This window comes from Bufo bufo, chromosome 1 (genome assembly GCF_905171765.1).
Source record: "Bufo bufo chromosome 1, aBufBuf1.1, whole genome shotgun sequence".
NCBI classification, from domain to species: Eukaryota; Metazoa; Chordata; class Amphibia; order Anura; family Bufonidae; genus Bufo; species Bufo bufo.
The window spans coordinates 588,836,860-588,855,943 of NC_053389.1; the positions used below are offsets into that span (position 1 = coordinate 588,836,860).

The 19,084-nt window shown below is 49.2% G+C and overlaps 1 protein-coding gene across 1 annotated transcript in view; it reads left to right on the top strand.

The window, feature by feature from the left end:
* Positions 1–4,174: 4,174 nt before the first annotated feature.
* Positions 4,175–19,084, top strand: part of EXOC4 (exocyst complex component 4) — a 533,336-nt gene continuing 518,426 nt past the window's right edge. The window contains exon 1 of the mRNA XM_040413403.1: positions 4,175–4,291. Within this exon, the coding sequence (XP_040269337.1) occupies positions 4,224–4,291 (68 nt within the window). The 5' untranslated portion in view covers positions 4,175–4,223. The remainder of the gene's footprint in view (positions 4,292–19,084) is intronic.

Consider the following 19,084-nt stretch of genomic DNA (forward strand, 5'->3'; position numbering starts at 1 on the left):
AATCTGGTCTCACCCATCATGCTATGCGGTTGATAACTCCTTTTGGTTGTGGAAGTGCTGGTGTTGGTTCTCCTCTGAGTTCCTGCTCGTCCGCATACTTCGGAGTTAATTGTCTTTTCCTTATTTCTTGTTGTATTCTCCTATCATTTGGTATTAGGCCTGAGGAAGTCTCCTGTTCCTTCAGCTGGGAAGGAACAGGACCTCTTTGTCCTGACACTATTTCCGGGGCCATTTAGGGTCAGATAGGGCTCTAGGTTCCTGCGTATGAACATTCCTATCATCGAGGTCTATTCATACTGATAGTAGTCAGGGCTCGGTTTAGGGATTCACTAGGTAGGACCTTTCCCCCTTCCTGTTTCCAGGCCTAGTACCTTTTCCCTTCCCTCTTGTGTTCGTGTGGAGTTTATTACCCAGAATGCGCTGTGACAGTGCGCATTGTAAGAAGGTACAAGGAATCATCATGGATGATAGGTATGTGTCACCGAGGTCCCTGGCCTCGGTGGAGTAAGAGACAGTTTTTATGTGTCAGCAGCAGTTGCTGTTTGACACCTTGGTATGGGACGGCTCTTACTGGGAGTAGTCAAAGTGCTGGGTGGGTGACTACTGCCCACGTTCCAGGCTGGGTTTTGCCAGGAATAAAACCAGCCAGCACTGCCAGGTGGAGAGGATTACCTTCGTCTGACAGTGGAGCTCAGTGTGCTAGTATCTGAGGCCTGTGCTGGGCTGGAGAGCGGAGACCCGTGTGTCAGGGGAACAGGCCGTCTAAAGCCTGTATTTGAACTTTCAGAGGCAGAACTGCCACCAAGGTGACTTTTGTTATATGAACTTGCCATTGGGTGTGAAGTAACACCAACACTGCAAAAGTGTCATTTTGTTTTTGGCATCATGTGTGAATAAACACTGAAGTTTGAATTACGAACTTGTATTTTGCCTCTGTACTGCGTCCAATTATCTTAACTACCATAGCGAATCCCCACAGCGTGTAAAGCAAATAGTGCAGTGATCTGCATGTGCATAATGTATACCATGAACAACTGTATGTGTGTGTGCAAACGTTACAGTGCAGTGCTGTGTGTGTAAAAGATACACTGCAGAGCTGTGTGTGTAAGGAATACAGTGCAGAACGGTGCATGCAAAGCATATAGTGTAGAGCTGTGCGTGTAAGGGATACTGTGCAGAGCTGCGCCGTATCCTTTACACATGCACAGCTCTGCACTATATCCCTTACACACAGATAGCTCTGCACTGTATCCCTTACACACAGCTCTGCACTGTATCCCTTACACGCACAGCTCTGTACTGTATCCTTGATACACACACAGCACTGCACTGTATCCCTTACACACACAGCACTGCACTGTATCCCTTACACACACAGCTCTGCACTGTATCCCTTACACATAGCTCTGCACTGTATCCTTTACACGCACAGCTCTGCATGGTATCCTTTACACGCACAGCTCTGCGCCGTATCCTTTACACACACACAGCTCTGCACTGTATCCTTTACACACAGCTATGCTCTGTATACTTTGCGCGCACAGCTCTGCACTGTATCCTTTACACACAGCTATGCTCTGTATCCTTTGCACGCACAGCTCTGCACTGTATCCTTTACACACAGCTATGCTCTGCACTGTATCCTTTAGACGCACAGCTCTGTATCCTTTTCACACACAGCTCTGCACTGTATCCTTTACACGCACAGCCCTGTATCCCTTACACGCAGCTCTGCACTTGATCCTTTACACACAGAGCTCTGCACTGTATCCCTTACAAGCACAGCTCTGCACTGTATTCTTTACACACACGCACAGCTCTTCACTGTATCTTTTACACACAGCTCTGTACTGCATCCTTTACACACACATAGCACTGCGTTGTATCCTTTACACACGCACAGCTCTGCACTGTATCCCTTACATACACATAGCTCTGCACTGTATCCCTTACATACACATAGCTCTGCACTGTATCTCTTACACACACAACTCTGCACTGTATTCCTTACACGAACAGCTCTGTACTGTATCCTTTACACACACATAGCACTGTGCTGTATCCTTTACACACGCACAGCTCTGCACTGTTTCCCTTACACACACACACACACAGCTCTGCACTGTATCCCTTACACACACAGCTCTGCACTGTATCCCTTACACACAGCTCTGCACTGTATCCTTTACACGCAACCCGTACAGTACTAGCTCCTGTGCCCGCCTGATCAGCAGCAGGGGTCTGGCAGTCACTGATAGCCGGACCCCTGCTGTCAGTGAAAACACAGATGCCGGCACATTAACCCTAGATATATTGCGGCGCGCGCAATGTCTGTGGATGGAGGGAGGTGCCATTGGGTCCCCGCGCTACTGTGACGGGAACCCGATAGCTTGGATGGCAGCCCAATGCCTTCCTTAGGCATTGTGACTGCCATCAGTGCAAAGCTGTGCGTGTAAGGGATACAATGCAGAGCGTGTAAAGGATACAGTGCAGAGCTGTGTGTGTGTGTAAAGGATACAGTGCAGAGCTGTGTGTAAGGTATACAGTGCAGAGCTGTGTGTGTGTAAAGGATACAGTGCAGAGCTGTGTGTGTGTAAAGTATACAGTGCAGAGCTGTGAATGTGTGTGTAAAGGATACAGTGCAGAGCTGTGTGTAAGGTATACAGTGCAGAGCTGTGTGAGTGTAAAGAATACAGTGCAGAGCTGTGTGTGTGTAAGGTATACAGTGCAGAACTGTGTGTGTGTGTAAGTGATACAGTGCAGAGCTGTGTGTGTGTAAGGGATACAGTGCAGAGCGTGTAAAGGATACAGTGCAGAGTCTGTAAAGGATAAAGTGCAGAGCTTTGTTTGTAAGGGATATAGTGAAGAGCTGTGTGTGTAAGGGATACAGTGCAGAGCTGTGTGTAAGGGATACAGTGCAGAGCTGTGTGTAAGGGATACAGTGCAGAGCTATGTGTAAAGGATACAGTGCAGAGCTGTGTGTAAGGGATACAGTGCAGAGCTGTGTGTGTGTAAAGGATACATTGCAGAGCTGTGTGTGTGTTTAAGGGATACAGTGCAGAGCTGTGTGTGTGTAAGGGATACAGTGCAGAGCGTGTAAAGGACACAGTGCAGAGCGTGTAAAGGATAAAGTGCAGAGCTTTGTTTGTAAGGGATACAGTACAGAGCTGTGTGTAAGGGATATAGCAAAGAGCTGTGTGTGTGTAAAGGATACAGTGCAAAGCTGTGCGTGTAAGGGATACAGTGCAGAGCTGTGTGTAAGGGATACAGTGCAGAGCTGTGTGTGTGTGTAAAGGATACAGTGCAGAGCTGTGTGTGTGTGTGTAAGGGATACAGTGCAGAGCTGTGTGTGTAAGGGATACAGTGCAGAGCGTGTAAAGGATACAGTGCAGAGTGTGTAAAGGATAAAGTGCAGAGCTTTGTTTGTAAGGGATACAGTGCAGAGCTGTGTGTGTGTGTGTGTAAAGGAGACAGTGCAGAGCTGTGCGTGTAAGGGATACAGTGCAGAGCTGTGTGTAAGGGATACAGTGCAGAGCTGTGTGTGTGTGTAAAGGATACAGTGCAGAGCTGTGTGTGTGTGTAAGGGATACAGTGCAGAGCTGTGTGTGTAAGGGATACAGTGCAGAGCTGTGTGTGTAAGGGATACAGTGCAGAGCGTGTAAAGGATACAGTGCAGAGTGTGTAAAGGATAAAGTGCAGAGCTTTGTTTGTAAGGGATACAGTGCAGAGCTGTTTGTGTGTGTAAAGGATACAGTGCAGAGCTGTGTGTAAGGGATACAGTGCAGAGCTATGTGTAAAGGATACAGTGCAGTGCTGTGTGTGTGTGTAAAGGATACAGTGCAGAGCTGTGTGTAAAGGATACAGTGCAGAGCTGTGTGTGTGTGTAAGGGATACAGTACAGTGCTGTGTGTGTAAAGGATACAGTGCAGTGCTGTGTGTCTAGAGCAGGGTTGGGAGTGACTGTGGTGTGTCAGTACAGTACACAGCTGTACAAGCACACCACATGCAACAGTCATGCAGCACAGTGTAGAATCTCCTCCCACACACGTGACTGGTCACATGCTCATGACATCATGAAAGGTCCTTGCGCCTGCTTGAGGTTTAGAATGAACACTGATCACGGGGCTGCACGTAGTGGACTCATCGGCTGACGTAGTTGTTGCGCATGCGCAGTAGTACATTGTGACTGTTTTGGTGTGAGAGGAGGAAGCAGTAACGTGAAGATGTCCGGATACAGGGGACAGATGAGCAAAAGCAAAGACCCTTCTGGGTTACTGATCTCTGTCATTAGGTGCGTGATGTGCTTCTGCCCGTCAGTGTGCTGCGCCCGTCATCTGTCATACTGACGGCTGTAGTGTGAATAGTACATAGCGGAAGACGTGGGCTGAATGGGGAGAGCACATCCAGTATATGGTATGGGATACAGCGGGTCTGTGACAAGATACAGGGCTGTGTCTCTTCACTTGGGGTCTTTGCAGTGTGCCAGACCATGGCTGTGACGGCTGTGCAGTGTGCCAGACCATGGCTGTGACGGCTGTGCAGTGTGCCAGACCATGGCTGTGCAGTGTGCCAGACCATGGCTGTGCAGTGTGCCAGACCGTGCCTGTGCAGTGTGCCAGACCGTGCCTGTGCAGTGCGCCAGACCGTGCCTGTGCAGTGCGCCAGACCGTGCCTGTGCAGTGCGCCAGACCGTGCCTGTGCAGTGCGCCAGACCGTGCCTGTGCAGTGCGCCAGACCGTGCCTGTGCAGTGCGCCAGACCGTGCCTGTGCAGTGCGCCAGACCGTGCCTGTGCAGTGCGCCAGACCGTGCCTGTGCAGTGCGCCAGACCGTGCCTGTGCAGTGCGCCAGACCGTGCCTGTGCAGTGCGCCAGACCGTGCCTGTGCAGTGCGCCAGACCGTGCCTGTGCAGTGCGCCAGACCGTGCCTGTGCAGTGCGCCAGACCGTGCCTGTGCAGTGCGCCAGACCGTGCCTGTGCAGTGCGCCAGACCGTGCCTGTGCAGTGCGCCAGACCGTGCCTGTGCAGTGCGCCAGACCGTGCCTGTGCAGTGCGCCAGACCGTGCCTGTGCAGTGCGCCAGACCGTGCCTGTGCAGTGCGCCAGACCGTGCCTGTGCAGTGCGCCAGACCGTGCCTGTGCAGTGCGCCAGACCGTGCCTGTGCAGTGCGCCAGACCGTGCCTGTGCAGTGCGCCAGACCGTGATGACTGTGCAGTGTGGCGTGCCGGTGATGACTGTGCAGTGTGGCGTGCCGGTGATGACTGTGCAGTGTGCCGGTAATGACTGTGCAGTGTGGCTGGCTGTGCAGTGCTCTAGTTGGTGCCGGCTGTGCAGTGTGGCGTGCTGGTGACGAGTGTGCTGGGCCGTGTAAGTGACGAGTGTGCTGGGCTGTGTAGGTGACGACTGTGCAGTGTGGCATGCCGTGCCGGTGCCAGCTGGGCAGTGTGGCGTGCCGGTGATGGCTGTGCAGTGCTCCAGACCGTGCCGGTGCCAGCTGTACAGTGTGTCTGTCCGGTGATGGCTTGTCTTCTCCCCTATGATCTGGGCCCGTCGGCCTGGCAGCTCGTTTGTGTTGTGACCATTTACATGCCATGTTCGCAGTGTGCTGCCACCATTCCTGTGTCAGGCTACTTTAACACTTGCGTTTAACTTTTCCGCTATTCAGTTCCTTCATATGATCTCAATACCGGAGGAAAACGCTTCAGTTTTGTCCCCATTCATTGTCAATGAGGACAAAACTGAACTGAACGGAGTACACCAGAATGCATTCCGTTCCATTTGGCTGCGTCTCCATACCGGAGAGCAAAGTGCAGGAAGCTGCAGTTTTCTTTCCGTCCTTGGATGCGGAGCAAAACAGATCCCCAATGTAAGTCAATGGTGCTGGATCCGTTTTCTCAGACACAATAGAAAACTGATCCGTCCCCCATTGACTTTCAGTGGAGTTAATGACGGATCCGTCTTGGCCATGTTAAAGATAATACAACCGGATTCGTTCATAACGGATGCAGATGGTTGTATTATCAGTAACGGAAGCGTTTTTGCTGAACCCTGCCGGATCCAGGAAAAACACTAGTGTGAAGGTAGCCTCAGCCTGGCCTTGTACGGTCATTTCCCCTTCACTACATGCCGCACCTCTCCTGGGGCAGTTCTGCACACATGATAGATTTGTTCAGAAATGTCATACATCTCTGACTAGTGTTAGCATAAATCATGCCCATTCACATGTGTGGAGCATATTATTTTCCTGTGTGAACATATCCATGGTGAGTCCCATTTGTGAATGTGAGCAGCACCATTCCAGTCCCATTGGCCGATCTCCAGGACATCCACATCTCAACCATGTGATTGGTTGTGCCTGGTAGTGCAGCTCATCCCATTCAAGAAGCTGCCACAGCCACTGGTAAGGATGAACCACTGTAAGCAATGTAGGGAAAGCCCCTGATGGAGCTGATGGGCAGGGGTCCTGGTGGCTGACCACCATGATGAAACATTGAAGGCCTGTCGGACCATCAGTGCTAAATTCCTGGAAGAGGTATTTCCAGAGTCCCCATGGCCTAGCATGGTGCACTGCTTCTGTATGGCAGTCCCGTAGATTGGACTGGAACAGCAGTGCATATGCACAACCCCTCAGTCTTATGTTCGATGGGGGTCCCAGCATTTGGACTGCACCAGTCAGATACTTCTCTCCATCATGTGTATTGGGAACAATTCTTTGGGACACCCCCTTTAAAGGGATTATCCATATTGAAGGCCTATCTTCAGGATTGGACCAGCAGTAGTCTGACACTCCGCACCCCTGCCGGTCAGCTGTTTCAGAGTAGCTCTGGCTTGGTCCATTGTGCACTGAACACAGCTAGTTACTGCAGCACTGCTGCCACTGAAGTGAATGGAGTCACCAGCTCCATCCACTGCAAATAGACAGGCTACTTTCACACTGGCGTTTTGGCTTTCCCTTTGTGAGATCCGTTCAGGGCTCTCACAAGCGGTCCAAAACGGATCGGTTTTGCCCTAATGCATTCTGAATGGAAAAGGGTCCGCTCAGAATGCATCAGTTTGCCTCCGTTCCGTCTCCATTTCGTTCTGGAGGCGGACACCAAAACGCTGCCTGCAGCGTTTTGGTGTCCGATTGACAAAACTGAGACAAACGGATCAGTCCTGGCACACAATGTAAGTCAATGGGGACGGATCCGTTTTCACTGACACAATGCAAAATGGATCCGTCCCCCATTGACTTTCAATGGTGTTCAAGACGGATCAGTTTTGGCAATGTTAAAGATAATACAAACGGATCCGTTCAGAACAGATGCAGACGGTTGTATTATTGGTGCGTATCCGTCTGTGCAGATCCATGACAGATCCGCACCAAACGCGAGTGTGAAAGTAGCCTAAGGGTCCATTCACACGTCCGTTGTTTCTTTCCTGATCTGTTCCGTTTTTTGCGGAACAGATCTGCACCAGATCTCAATGTCTGATTTTTTTTTCAGGACCCATTGAAAATGAATGGGTCCAGATCTGTTCCGCAAAAAACGGAACAGATCAGGAAAGAAACAACAGACGTGTGAATGGACCCTTACTCTGAAACAGCTGATTGGCGGTGGGTTGTCAGATATTAATGTCCTGTAGTACAGGGTTAGAGTTCTCCTTTACGGGCTAATGAACATGGCCATGTCGCAGGACTAGTAGTATGGCACTGGAACAGTAGATATTTTCCTATCTGATTTGTACAATATCCAACAGAAATATATAGTATAAAGGTATCCCCTAGCATTGCTTCTAGGGGGTGTTCCCTCCATGTTACTGCACCATTCAGATAGAATGTATTTCATTTTGATGATCAGGCTTTGGTTGCCCACACGTCATGTGACGTACAATTGTCTGCGACTTGGTGACTCTGATCACTCTGATTTGGCTGATGATCCATATTGCTAGTGAGCTGGAGTCGTACATGTATTACATTGAAGGGGTAGATCCGTCTCGCACGTTGGTGGTATATCACGACCACGCTCCATTCACTTCTATGGGAGCGCCCAAGATAGCCAAGCACTGGACCCCCATAGAGGTGAATGGAGAGGTGGAACCCACATCTGTCTGACATAACCTAGTGGTATGCCACCAACGTGTGAGATGGGCCAACCACTTTAAGAGCTGTGCCTTTAAATGTGTCTATCAGGTCGTGTCATTAGATGTGACTAAAGTTACTGGGGCCCCTTTACTAATGGCACTTTAGAAAGTCTCCTTTCCTGTCCAGCCGTGCAACACAATTTTGGCACACGCTGGTTTTGCGCCTTGTACGCCAGTTGGGTGTGACAGGGGCTAGGCCTCCAGCCCCGGCAAATTTACTTCTGTTTATGCCTGGAAACAGGAGCAAATGTAAGCCAAGAACGACACCACCCGGGGGCAGGCGCAAGGACCCCCATAGATGCGCCGAATTTATAACAAGACGCACGCCTCATCATAAGTTAGGCATATCTTACGGCAGCGCAGAGGGGGAATAGTAAATGTTGCCCCACAGTATAGCCCTGACCTTTATACACTGTACGTACCATGTCAGCCCTGGTATCCCTCAGGCAGGAAGAGAGGTCGACTCCACAGGAAAGTGTGGAAATGGACAGGATGCTCTTAAATATCCAGAAGTCTAAAAAATTACTTAATTAAAAAAAAATATCCAGAAGTCATGGGCGACACAGGAAGGAGCTGCATTTTGCCTCTTGTTTTCCGTGAAGCGTATAGTGACCGCTCTTCTGACATGTTCTCGGGGAGAGCAGAACTTTTAAATGGACATTAAGGCCTGGGCCTTTCTTAGCACTGCTGATTGAGTCTTAGAGGGACATTTGTGACATTTTTACACCACTTTTGTTTCAGAAACGAGTTGCACATTATGGCGGACATCATAATTTCCGACCTTTCACTTCTCGCGCAACTGGTGAAAAAAGTGGCCTCCCCAGACCTAATTTACGATCATTGCGTCAGAAACTGGCATACATCATAGTTCATAGCTGGTGTAGATTTCAATACCTGGCACACAGACTGTCTGAAGATGTGTCAAATGTATTAAACCGGTCACTGCAAAATGCAGTTCAATCTGCAAGCAGCATCTTATAGAGCAGGAGGAGCTGAGCAGCTTGAGATATCCTTTTGTGGGAAAAGATTTAGTAAGGGCCCATTCACACATCCGTAGTGTATTACGGATCCGCAATAAACCCGGCCGGCAACCCCCATGGAACTGCCTATTCTAGTCCGGAGCCGCGGACCGGAAGATCGGGGGCGCACTCCGGAAATGCGGACAGTAGGGGTGGGCGATATTGGCAATATGATATGTGCCACGATATGGATTTTGTGTATATTGCCTATATCACCGCCCCGCGATATGACCTACTCCGCACCGCGCTGCACTGGCCAGGGCCGGCGTGCACACAGCGTCAGCCCGCTTCGCTGACGCTGTATTTGATGTCAGTCACATCCCGCCCAGTGCTTGAAGAAGACGCCACATCTGCGGACTCAATTAGCGGGCAGCTGCCGAGCACCCTGCAGGAAAGGTAAGTATAATAACAGTGACTCTTGTGGGGGGACGGGGACTCTTGCTGGAGGATCGGGGTTGGGGGGGGGGGTGGGTGGGAGTGGATAAGGAAAGGATCTTTTGGCATAGGATGGCCAGAACCTGATCATCTTCTGATGGCACTGAGACCGGCTGCTCTGTCTGAATATATAGCAGGGGGGACACATGGAGTCTGATGATGGCAAATGCTGGGGGACACATGTCTGATCATGGGGCGCTGATCTGATCATGGCACTGGCTCACTGGGGGACACATGTCTGAATAAGACATGTGTCCCCCAGTGAGCCAGTGCCATCAGATCAGTGCCCCATGGCATTTGCCATCATCAGACAGTCTGATAGATGATGGCAAATGCCATGGGGCTGATGGCACTGGCTCTGGGGGACATGTCTGATGATGGCAATTGGCATGGGGCTGATGATCTGCTATACCACAGGCACATAAAAATATTGTTTTTAGAAAGCAATTAGCATATGGACCTGGTTTGGGTTTAAGGGGTCGGCTGTGGAACAGAAAAATATAATCTGCAAACTATGCCTGGCGACAATAATAGCAAAGAGAGGGAATACAACCAATTTGTTTCATCACCTCAAAGTGAAGCACGTTTTGGAATACGAAGATAGCCAAAAACTGCTCCCTCCAAAAATTTCTTGCAAGGTTTATTAATTCGTATTTTTTGTATACATACAGAAGAAAATAATATATTGCATATGCTTCAAATTATATCGCAATATAGATTTTATGCCATATCGCCCACCCCTAGCTGACAGCACACTGTGTGCTGTCCGCATCCATTCCTGCCCCATAGAGAATGAATGGGTCCGCACCCGTTCCGCAATTTGTTTTAGACTCCTGTGCCCTCATTACAATGTTACCTTTCAGCCAGCGCACTGGCAAGGCTTCCACCTATCCTGAGGGACAGAAAAGAACAACTGGAGTAGGTAGGAGGAGGTGTCTTTAGGCTTCCGCTGTTGTTTCCTGTCCCTGGGAGGCGGGATTAAGCTCCTATCAGTGCCGGCGTGGAGGCATTAGAGAAATGACTTTTTAAACTTGTGCTAATGAGGTTCGGCAGGTGCCCAGGGGCGGTGTTACTGCAGCAAGTGCCCAGGCCCCTCGGCGATGTGCCCAGAAAACCACACCTCTTTCACCCATCTGGCCCGCCCTTGTTTTCTATTATTACCTCCTCCTCTCCCTCCCAGATCTCGAGCCTGCTACCTTTTCCTCTGCCCATAATGGGCACAGCAGTGCGCAGGTGCGAGATAAGTGTGGAGCGGCGCAGGCGCGATATCTGGGAGGGACAGGAGAAGGTAATAGAAAACAAGGGCGGGCCAGATGGGTGAAAGAGGTGTGGTTTTCTGGGCACATCGCCGAGGGGCTTGGGCACTTGCTGCAGTAACTCCGCCCCTGGGCACCTTCCGAACCTCATTAACATAAGTTTAAAAATTCTTTTCTCTAATGCCTCCACGTCGGCACTGATAGGAGCTTGATCCCGCCTCCCAGGGACAGGAAACAACAGCGGAAGCCTAAATAAAGACACCTACTCCAGTTGTTCTTTTCTGTCCCTCAGGATAGGTGGAAGCCTTGCCAGTGCCCTGGCTGGAAGATTGGTGCGCTAAGCCTAGGATCCATCCATCAGGGCTGAGCAGGAGACAGAGGCTCTGGGTGGAGCGTGGGCTCTCCTTCTCTGCCCCTTGGTGTAAGTTCTGCGCTGGGCATCCCGGGCTGTTCCTGCCTCTGGGTAGAGGGGATCGAAGCCTTGCACATCTTTGCAGAAAGAATCCTCTGTGGGCAGGAGGATTCCTGAGGCACGCTGCATTGCCCTTCCTCCGTTAGTACTGGTCGCGCTTTTAGCGGCGGCTGATGTCATCACGCAACTTTAAAACCCTTTGACTTATCCAGGCCATTCTGAGATTGTTTTTTCGTCACATATTGTACTTCATGACACTGGTAAAATGAAGTAAAAAAATCATTTTTATTTTCTAAAAAAAATACCAAATTTACCAAAAATTTGTAAAAAATTGCAAATTTCCAAGTTTTAATTTCTCTACTTCTATAATACATAGTAATACCTACAAAAATTGTTATTACTTTCTATGAGCTGTGCACTGCGATTGGCCAGCGCTGCAGCAAGGGACACGCCTCATACAAGAAATCACTCCAGTACAACAGAGGGAGCGCAGACACCGGAGCCTATACCGGGCGAACGGAGCGGCGCCCAGGCATACTAGTAAGTGCAGGGGGACCCCTGGGCGCCGCTCTGCCCACTGATATAGTTAGTTTTTAGTTTGTAGAGTAGTGAAAGGTCCTCTTTAAGGACTCGGGAAACATGCCGTACCGGTATGTCATGTGTCCTTAAAGGGAACCTGTCACCGGGATTTTGTGTATAGAGCTGAGGACATGATTTGCTAGATGGCCGCTAGCACATCCGCAATACCCAGTCCCCATAGCTCTGTGTGCTTTTATTGTGTAAACAAACAGATTTGATACATATGCAGATTAACCTGAGATGAGTCCTGTCCCTGACTCATCTCACATACAGGACTCATCTGAGGTTAATTTGCATATGTATCAAATCTGTTTTTTTACACAATAAAAGCACACAGAGCTATGGGGACTGGGTATTGCGGATGTGCTAGCGGCCATCTAGCAAATCATGTCCTCAGCTCTATACACAAAATCCTGGTGACAGGTTCCCTTTAAGGGGTTAAAGAGGACCTTTCACCACTTCTGACATGCCTATTTTAATAGCTACATGCATTCCCCACGTACTAACAATTCTGGAGCATCTATTCTTATGGCTCTATGTTGTGCCATTCCTTTATTATTTCTACTAGAAGTTATGATTGAATTGCTAGCAGTCTGCAGTAAGGGTACAGAGAGGTGGTAACAAGTTGAGGGTGTGTGCCTGTACAGTCTGACAATGTCAGCACTGATTGGATACAGTCAGTCTGTGCAGTTACACCCCCCAACTGGTTACCACCCCTCGGTTCCCTTACTGCAGACTGCTCACTGTTCATTCATAACTTCTAGTACAAATAATAAAGGAATGGCACAACATAGAGCCATAAGAATAGATGCTCCAGGATTGTTATTACATGGGGAATGCATGAAGCTATTAAAACAGGCATGTCAGGAGCGGTGACAGGTCCTCTTTAAAAATGGCTCTGCGATCCCAGGAAGATGCGGTTTGCTCTAGAGAATAGCCAGGATGTCCTCCGCTGATGCTGACGCCCCACGCAGATCTGCTGATTCCAATAAGGCCCTCATCCCGGTAAGAGACCTCCTCCGTGTATGTTATGGGTTTGATGGTTGGTGTTTTCCCATCTAGATTCCCATATTCACCACCTAGGTGCTGGTGTTGCTTCTCCCTTTGGGTCTAGTTTTCTAACTTAATGTATGTACTCTCTAAGTAAGAGAAGCTGGCCCTGCAAAGTTCACGGGTGGTGAATCTACAAAAAAGTAATGTGTTATGTGCAGAAAGAGCCTTCCCCCTGCTAGTAAAAATCTGCTATGTCCACCGTGCACTGAAAGAGTCGCCATCATTTATGGAAAACCTTAGAACCCTTATTAGGGATAAGGTTAATTCGGCGATAGACCAACGTATGGCACCCGCCTCTCCCCATCCGTCTACTTCAAAATCGGTGGATCCGTCCCCGGACGTAATTGATTTTGACGAAGGATAACTTTTTTCTGGGGACTCTGATTCCTCTGATGACAGCTCCAGTCGCCCGTTATGTTCCCCTGAGGATACAAATTTTCTATTAAAAACTATATGGCGGGGGTGTGTGGCCAACAGCCGTGATGGCTGTGCTTGTGTGAGAGGAGCTCCGCAGCAAGACCCACAGTACAGATCTTGAAAAACTACGGCCATCTGAGGAACGGTGGACCACTGATTAAACCCCACTGACCACAAAAAGAGTGCCCTTACCACACTTGCGCCGTGGGGAGTGCGGAGAGAGTCGCGCCGGGAGTAACACGTGCACCACAAGAGAAGCGCAAACGGCGGCCAGATAACAGCGTTCACAAGCACTGTGAGGTACAGGGGAGAAACTGGAATCGGAGTGCAAACTATCTGGTGGGTAGAGAAGAGCCCGAACTTACCCACGAGCCCCGGCAAATTCCCTCTAGTCTGCCATTTTAGCGGCTTCCCTGCAGTGAAAGGAGGGGGGAGGGAGCTCTGCTGGCTGCAAGTTCCTATAACAGCAATACATCAAAGCCTCCCTGCACCGCACACACCGGTCATAAGCTTTAGACCTCAGCCACTGGTGGTACTAATCTATACTAAATATTTACAGCTTGCCTACTGGGGCATATAAGAAAGATAAAGTAGCATCTTGGACTGTACACTAGAATATCAGCAGCAGTTGCACTACAAGAGGATCCAAATAGTGCGATTCAGAGCACTGAAATTAACCCAATATACTATATTTTAATCAATATCCTGATACAACAATGGGGCCACAGAAAGCACAAAGCGCTGCAGAAAAATTGTGAGAATATGCTAGACAACCCGAGGAAGCTATGCCTTTGCCTCAGCGTAATATTAATATCAAAGCAAGTACTGTAACCGATGTACTACCTCATATAACTTCTTCAGAGGAGAATACTGAAGAACTCACTCTCAAGCAAGTATCCACCCATTTCCTAGAAGCCATCACCGCATGTAAGACATCCCTCACAGGGAAATTAGATGAGATCGATAGATTTGGGACTATTGCGCCAAGACCTGCATAATCCGCGAGAGAGGGTTCAACACGCCGAAGAACGTAGCTCTCGCATAGAAGACACCACTGCCACTGTTCCTAGAGCTATATCTGATCTCAACGCCAAAGCGGAGACCTGGAAACAGAAAGCAGATGACCTAGAAAGCAGGCTCCGCAGAAATACCATCAGAATCATTGGCTTGCCTGAAAGAGCAAAGGGTCGCTCACCGGATGAATTCATTGAAAAATGGATGAATGAACTTTTCCCGGATGCAAACTTCTCCCAGGCATACGCGGTGGAGTGTGCCCACAGAGTCCCTGCAAGACCACCCCCGGCAGGGGCCCCACCTCACCCCATGTTGGCAAGATTCCTCAACTGCAAAGACAGGGACAAGATCCTGGCTCTAGCTAGAAGGAGGCAAGAAATCAAATTTGATAGTACTAGAATCTCCATCTTTACGGATTTCTCCATGGAACTGCAGAAACAACGCACCATTTTTATGGATGTCAAAAGACGACTGAGAGAGGCCAACATCCCTTACTCCATGGGCTATTCTGCAAGACTCAGAGTAGTGGACGGAGACAGACCGGTCTTCTTCAACTCGCTGGGAGAGGCCTCTGCGTGGATGAACCTACGACACAGATCTCCAAGACGCTGAAGAGACATGGAAAATTTCAGGGACTGATCATCTGAGTATTCTACTAGATTGGTTTGGCTTAGTTGAAATGTGATAGAATTATCCAGTTGCAGCTTCATGTTAACGCATAGATTCATTTTAGATATTGATATAAGGGGTTTTAATATTGGCATGAATGCACTAAAATGGCTACATCGTAACTGTGGTCGCGGCCTGCATGGTTCTGCCATCCTTCACCGCAAGCAGAGGCATCCAGGTACAACTGATCTTTACTCTGGATTAAGACACTGGTCCAGACATATTTTTACAGTTACCAACACGCAAAGTTAAGATAGTTTTATAGGTTTACTAGGTTGGATAACTATTATGATATCTCCGTTAGCTACAGTTTTTATGTTGCACTACTGTTCTATTATATACCCACTACATCATATTTCACTCTTGAGGCTATATTTACACCCAGGATTCCATAGCTGAATTAAAAATCTTATTATGGAATGTTAGGGGATTGGGTACACCTCAAAAAAGATCCATGGTTTTAGCTTTTATTAGGAATCACAGCCCACAAATCCTGTGCCTCCAAGAGACGCATCTTACAACCAGCAATCTTTTACAAAGTCTGACCATCTCTTTGTCCAGTTTCAAGGAAAAAATAAAGGTCTTGGAGCCTCTAAAGCTTTAATAGCCCGGTGGATAAAACTGACCATCATCCTTTTGCTATAAAGGAAAGGTTTCTCCGCCCTTGGGGTTGAAGGCCTATTCTACGAGAGCTTTGTCCACCTTTTGGGCTGAAAGAGAGGCTGCCTCTGTGGATCAGATATGTAAGGCAGCCACATGGTTTAACCCCATGACTTTCTTTAGGCATTTTAAACTTGATGTTATAGCTAGCCAGGATTAGGGTTGTTGCGGGTATCGAAATTTCGATACCCAATCGATACTTTTGTCCCGGTATCGATACGATACCGGGATTTCCGTTTTTTCGATACTGGGCTGCGCTTCTGCGCAGTCTAGTATCTCTGAACATGAGCGCGCTGCTATCGGCGCGCTCATGTTCTCTCTCAGCAGCACGGGGAGAAGGAAGCTGTCCTCCCTCCCCCTGTGCTGCTGCCGCTGCCACCAATGAGAAGAGAGGGGCGGAGGAGGGGCGGCAATGAGAAGAGAGGGGCGGAGGAGGGGCGGCAATGAGAAGAGAGGGGGTGGAGGAGGGGCGGCAATGAGAAGAGAGGGGCGGAGGAGGGGCGGGCGCACTGCGCCACCAATGATAGGATTACTATCGGAGCGATGGGAGGAGACATCAGCTTCACTAGTGGGCGTTCCTTTTCCCTGCGCTGCGATTGGACAGCGCTACAGCCAGGGAGAAGGAACGCCCACTAGTGAAGCTGATGTCTCCTCCCATCGCTCCGATAGTAATCAGCAGCATGTGGAGCAGGAGAGGAGACAGTAATGGGGCACTGCGGGCGAACGGAGCGGCGCCCAGGACTAAATGGTGAGTGCTGAGACATCGCTGGGCGCCGCTCTGTGTGGCCTAATAGTGAAAGTCTGGACTCATATACAGTAGTCAGTCTTTAACACATACAGGAGGCGGGTGCCGGCAGCAGAATCGCATTGCCGGCACCCTGCCCCTGACAGGGAGCTGCGATCAGCGGCAGTTAACTGCCGCTGATCTGCTAGTACCCGCCTCCTGTATAAAGGGGTAAAATCATTGGTGGTGCAGTGTGCCCCCCCCCTCAATCCCCCCATCCCATTAAAATCATTGGTGGCACAGTGCGCCGGCCCCTCTCAACCCTCCAGTATTAAAATCATTGGTGGCAGTGGCCACAGGGACCTCTCCACTCCCCCTCATTGGTGGTGCAGTGGCAGCTTCTGATCGGAGCCCCAGCTGTGTAAGCCTGGGGCTCCGATCGGTTACCATGGCAGCCAGGACGCTACAGAAGCCCTGGTTGCCATGGTAACATCCCTGATGCTGTGTGCACAAAGCACAGAGCAGCAGGGACAGTGTGGAGTCCTATTCACCCTGATAGAGATCTATCAGGGTGAATAGGAAAAGGGATGAAAGATCCCAGGTTCTAGCCCCTAAGGGGGGAAATAGTTATTAAATAAAAAGTGAAAAAAAAAAAACACTAAAATATGAAGTATAAATCACCCCCCTTTTCCCAATTTCACATATAAAATATATAAATAAACATATTACATCGCCACGTCAGAAAAGTCCAAACTATTAAAATATAAAAAAAAAATCTAGGTGGTGAATGCCGGAACAGAAAAAATAAAATAAAAACTGCGCGATTCGCCATTTTTAAAAATGAGGAATGCACGTGGCTTTTTTTGTTTATTTTTTTCGCGTGGTATCGAATGATATCGAGTATCGCAATACTTTTTCATGGTATCGAAACCGAATCAAAAATTTGGTATCGCAACAACTCTAGCCAGGATCTGGCATTTGGTCGTAAAGTCCTTTCGGCTGTGGTCCCTCCCTAGAAAAATTATACTCTAATAATCTCCTATCAGTGCCGGTGTAGAGGCGTTAGGCAAAGATGACAATTACTCTTACCGGTAATATGATTTCCTGTAGCCTCCACAACGGCACTGGGTTCCCCCCCTCCTAAAAAACAAAACAAAAAAGACTATAAAGTCACAGATTGTATTTGTTCATATGATGTTGGTATGTTTATGAAATATCTTCGGTTCTCTGTTATTAACTGGAGTAGGTAGGAGAAGGGTGTTATATTATTTGGGCTTCCGCTGTTTCCCGTACCTGGGAGGCGGGATCAAGCTCCTATCAGTGCCGTTGTGGAGGCTACAGGAAATCAAATTACCGGTAAGAGTAATTGTCATCTTGTAACAGTCCTACAGGCTCACCTGAGTCAGAGGACCGCTGGCTGGAGGTAGGAGTGGAGCCCAGTGGCAAGGACCGCAGGCAGGTAGTAGGTGCAGGAAGTCTGGCAGAGGCGTAGTCGGTAGGCAGGCGGTGGGTCAGGGCAGGCGGCAGTAAGCGTAGTCAGACAATCCGGATGGCAACGGTGGTAGCAGTTCAGTAGGTAGGGACAAGCAGAAGAGTAGTCGGTAGGCAATTCCTGGTCAGCAGTGGACTTTCAATAGTAACAAGAGCAGCAGATGAGGAGAAGCTTGATCAAGGCTCAGGAGCTCAATAATCAGCAAACTGGAGTGCAAGGGGCTGGACTTATATAGGGAAGTACCAGGTGTGGGGAATCAAGGGTAATGAGCAAGGCTTGGCAAGACTGAGGTTAACTAATAGGCTTCAGGGAGGAATGTCCAGAGAGGACGGTAGCCTAGTAAGGCTACTTTCACACTTGCGTTCGGAGCGGATCCGTCTGATGTTTCATCAGACGGATCCGCTCCGATAATGCAGACGTTTGCATCCGTTCAGAACGGATGCGTCTACATTAAAACTTAGAAAATTTTCTAAGTGTGAAAGTTGTCTGAGCGGATCCGTTCAGACTTTACATTGAAAGTCAATGGGGGACGGATCCGCTTGAAGATTGAGCCATATAGTGTCATCTTCAAGCGGATCCGTCCCCATTGACTTACATTGTAAGTGTGGACGGATCCGCTCGCCTCCGCACGGCCAGGCGGACACCCGAACGCTGCAAGCAGCGTTCAGGTGTCCGCTCACTGAGCGGAGCAGAGGCTGAGCGCTGGCAGGCGGATGCATTCTCAGTGGATCCGCCTCCACTGAGAATGCATTGGGGCCAGACGGATGCGTTCGGGGCCGCTCGTGAGCCCCTTCAAACGGTGCGCACGAGCGGACACCCGAACGCTAGTGTGAAAGTAGCCTAAGCAGGGCTACCGCCTGGGATGTGGCTGGTCACGGGTTCGAATCCCGACACATCTTTTTTGAAGATCTCAGCGGAGAACAGAACAAATAAAGGTACCATTGTGATGAGGGCACAGGAGTCTATAACCTGATCTGAGCGGTCTAAAAGGCTCAGGTTAGGTGACAGACTTCCTTTAAATACCTTCTTTTTCGGAGCTCACTTGTACACAGGGGCCATCTTATCGGTGATAGCATTAACTATTTAAGGCCCCAAGCACACAACCATATTTTGAATCTGTGTCCGATCCGCCTTTTTTGTGGATTGCACATGGACCCATTCATCCTTTTATGGGATAAATCCTTAACGTATTTTTCGCTTTATAAGATGCAAAAAAGTGGGGGGAAGGCAAGTCAG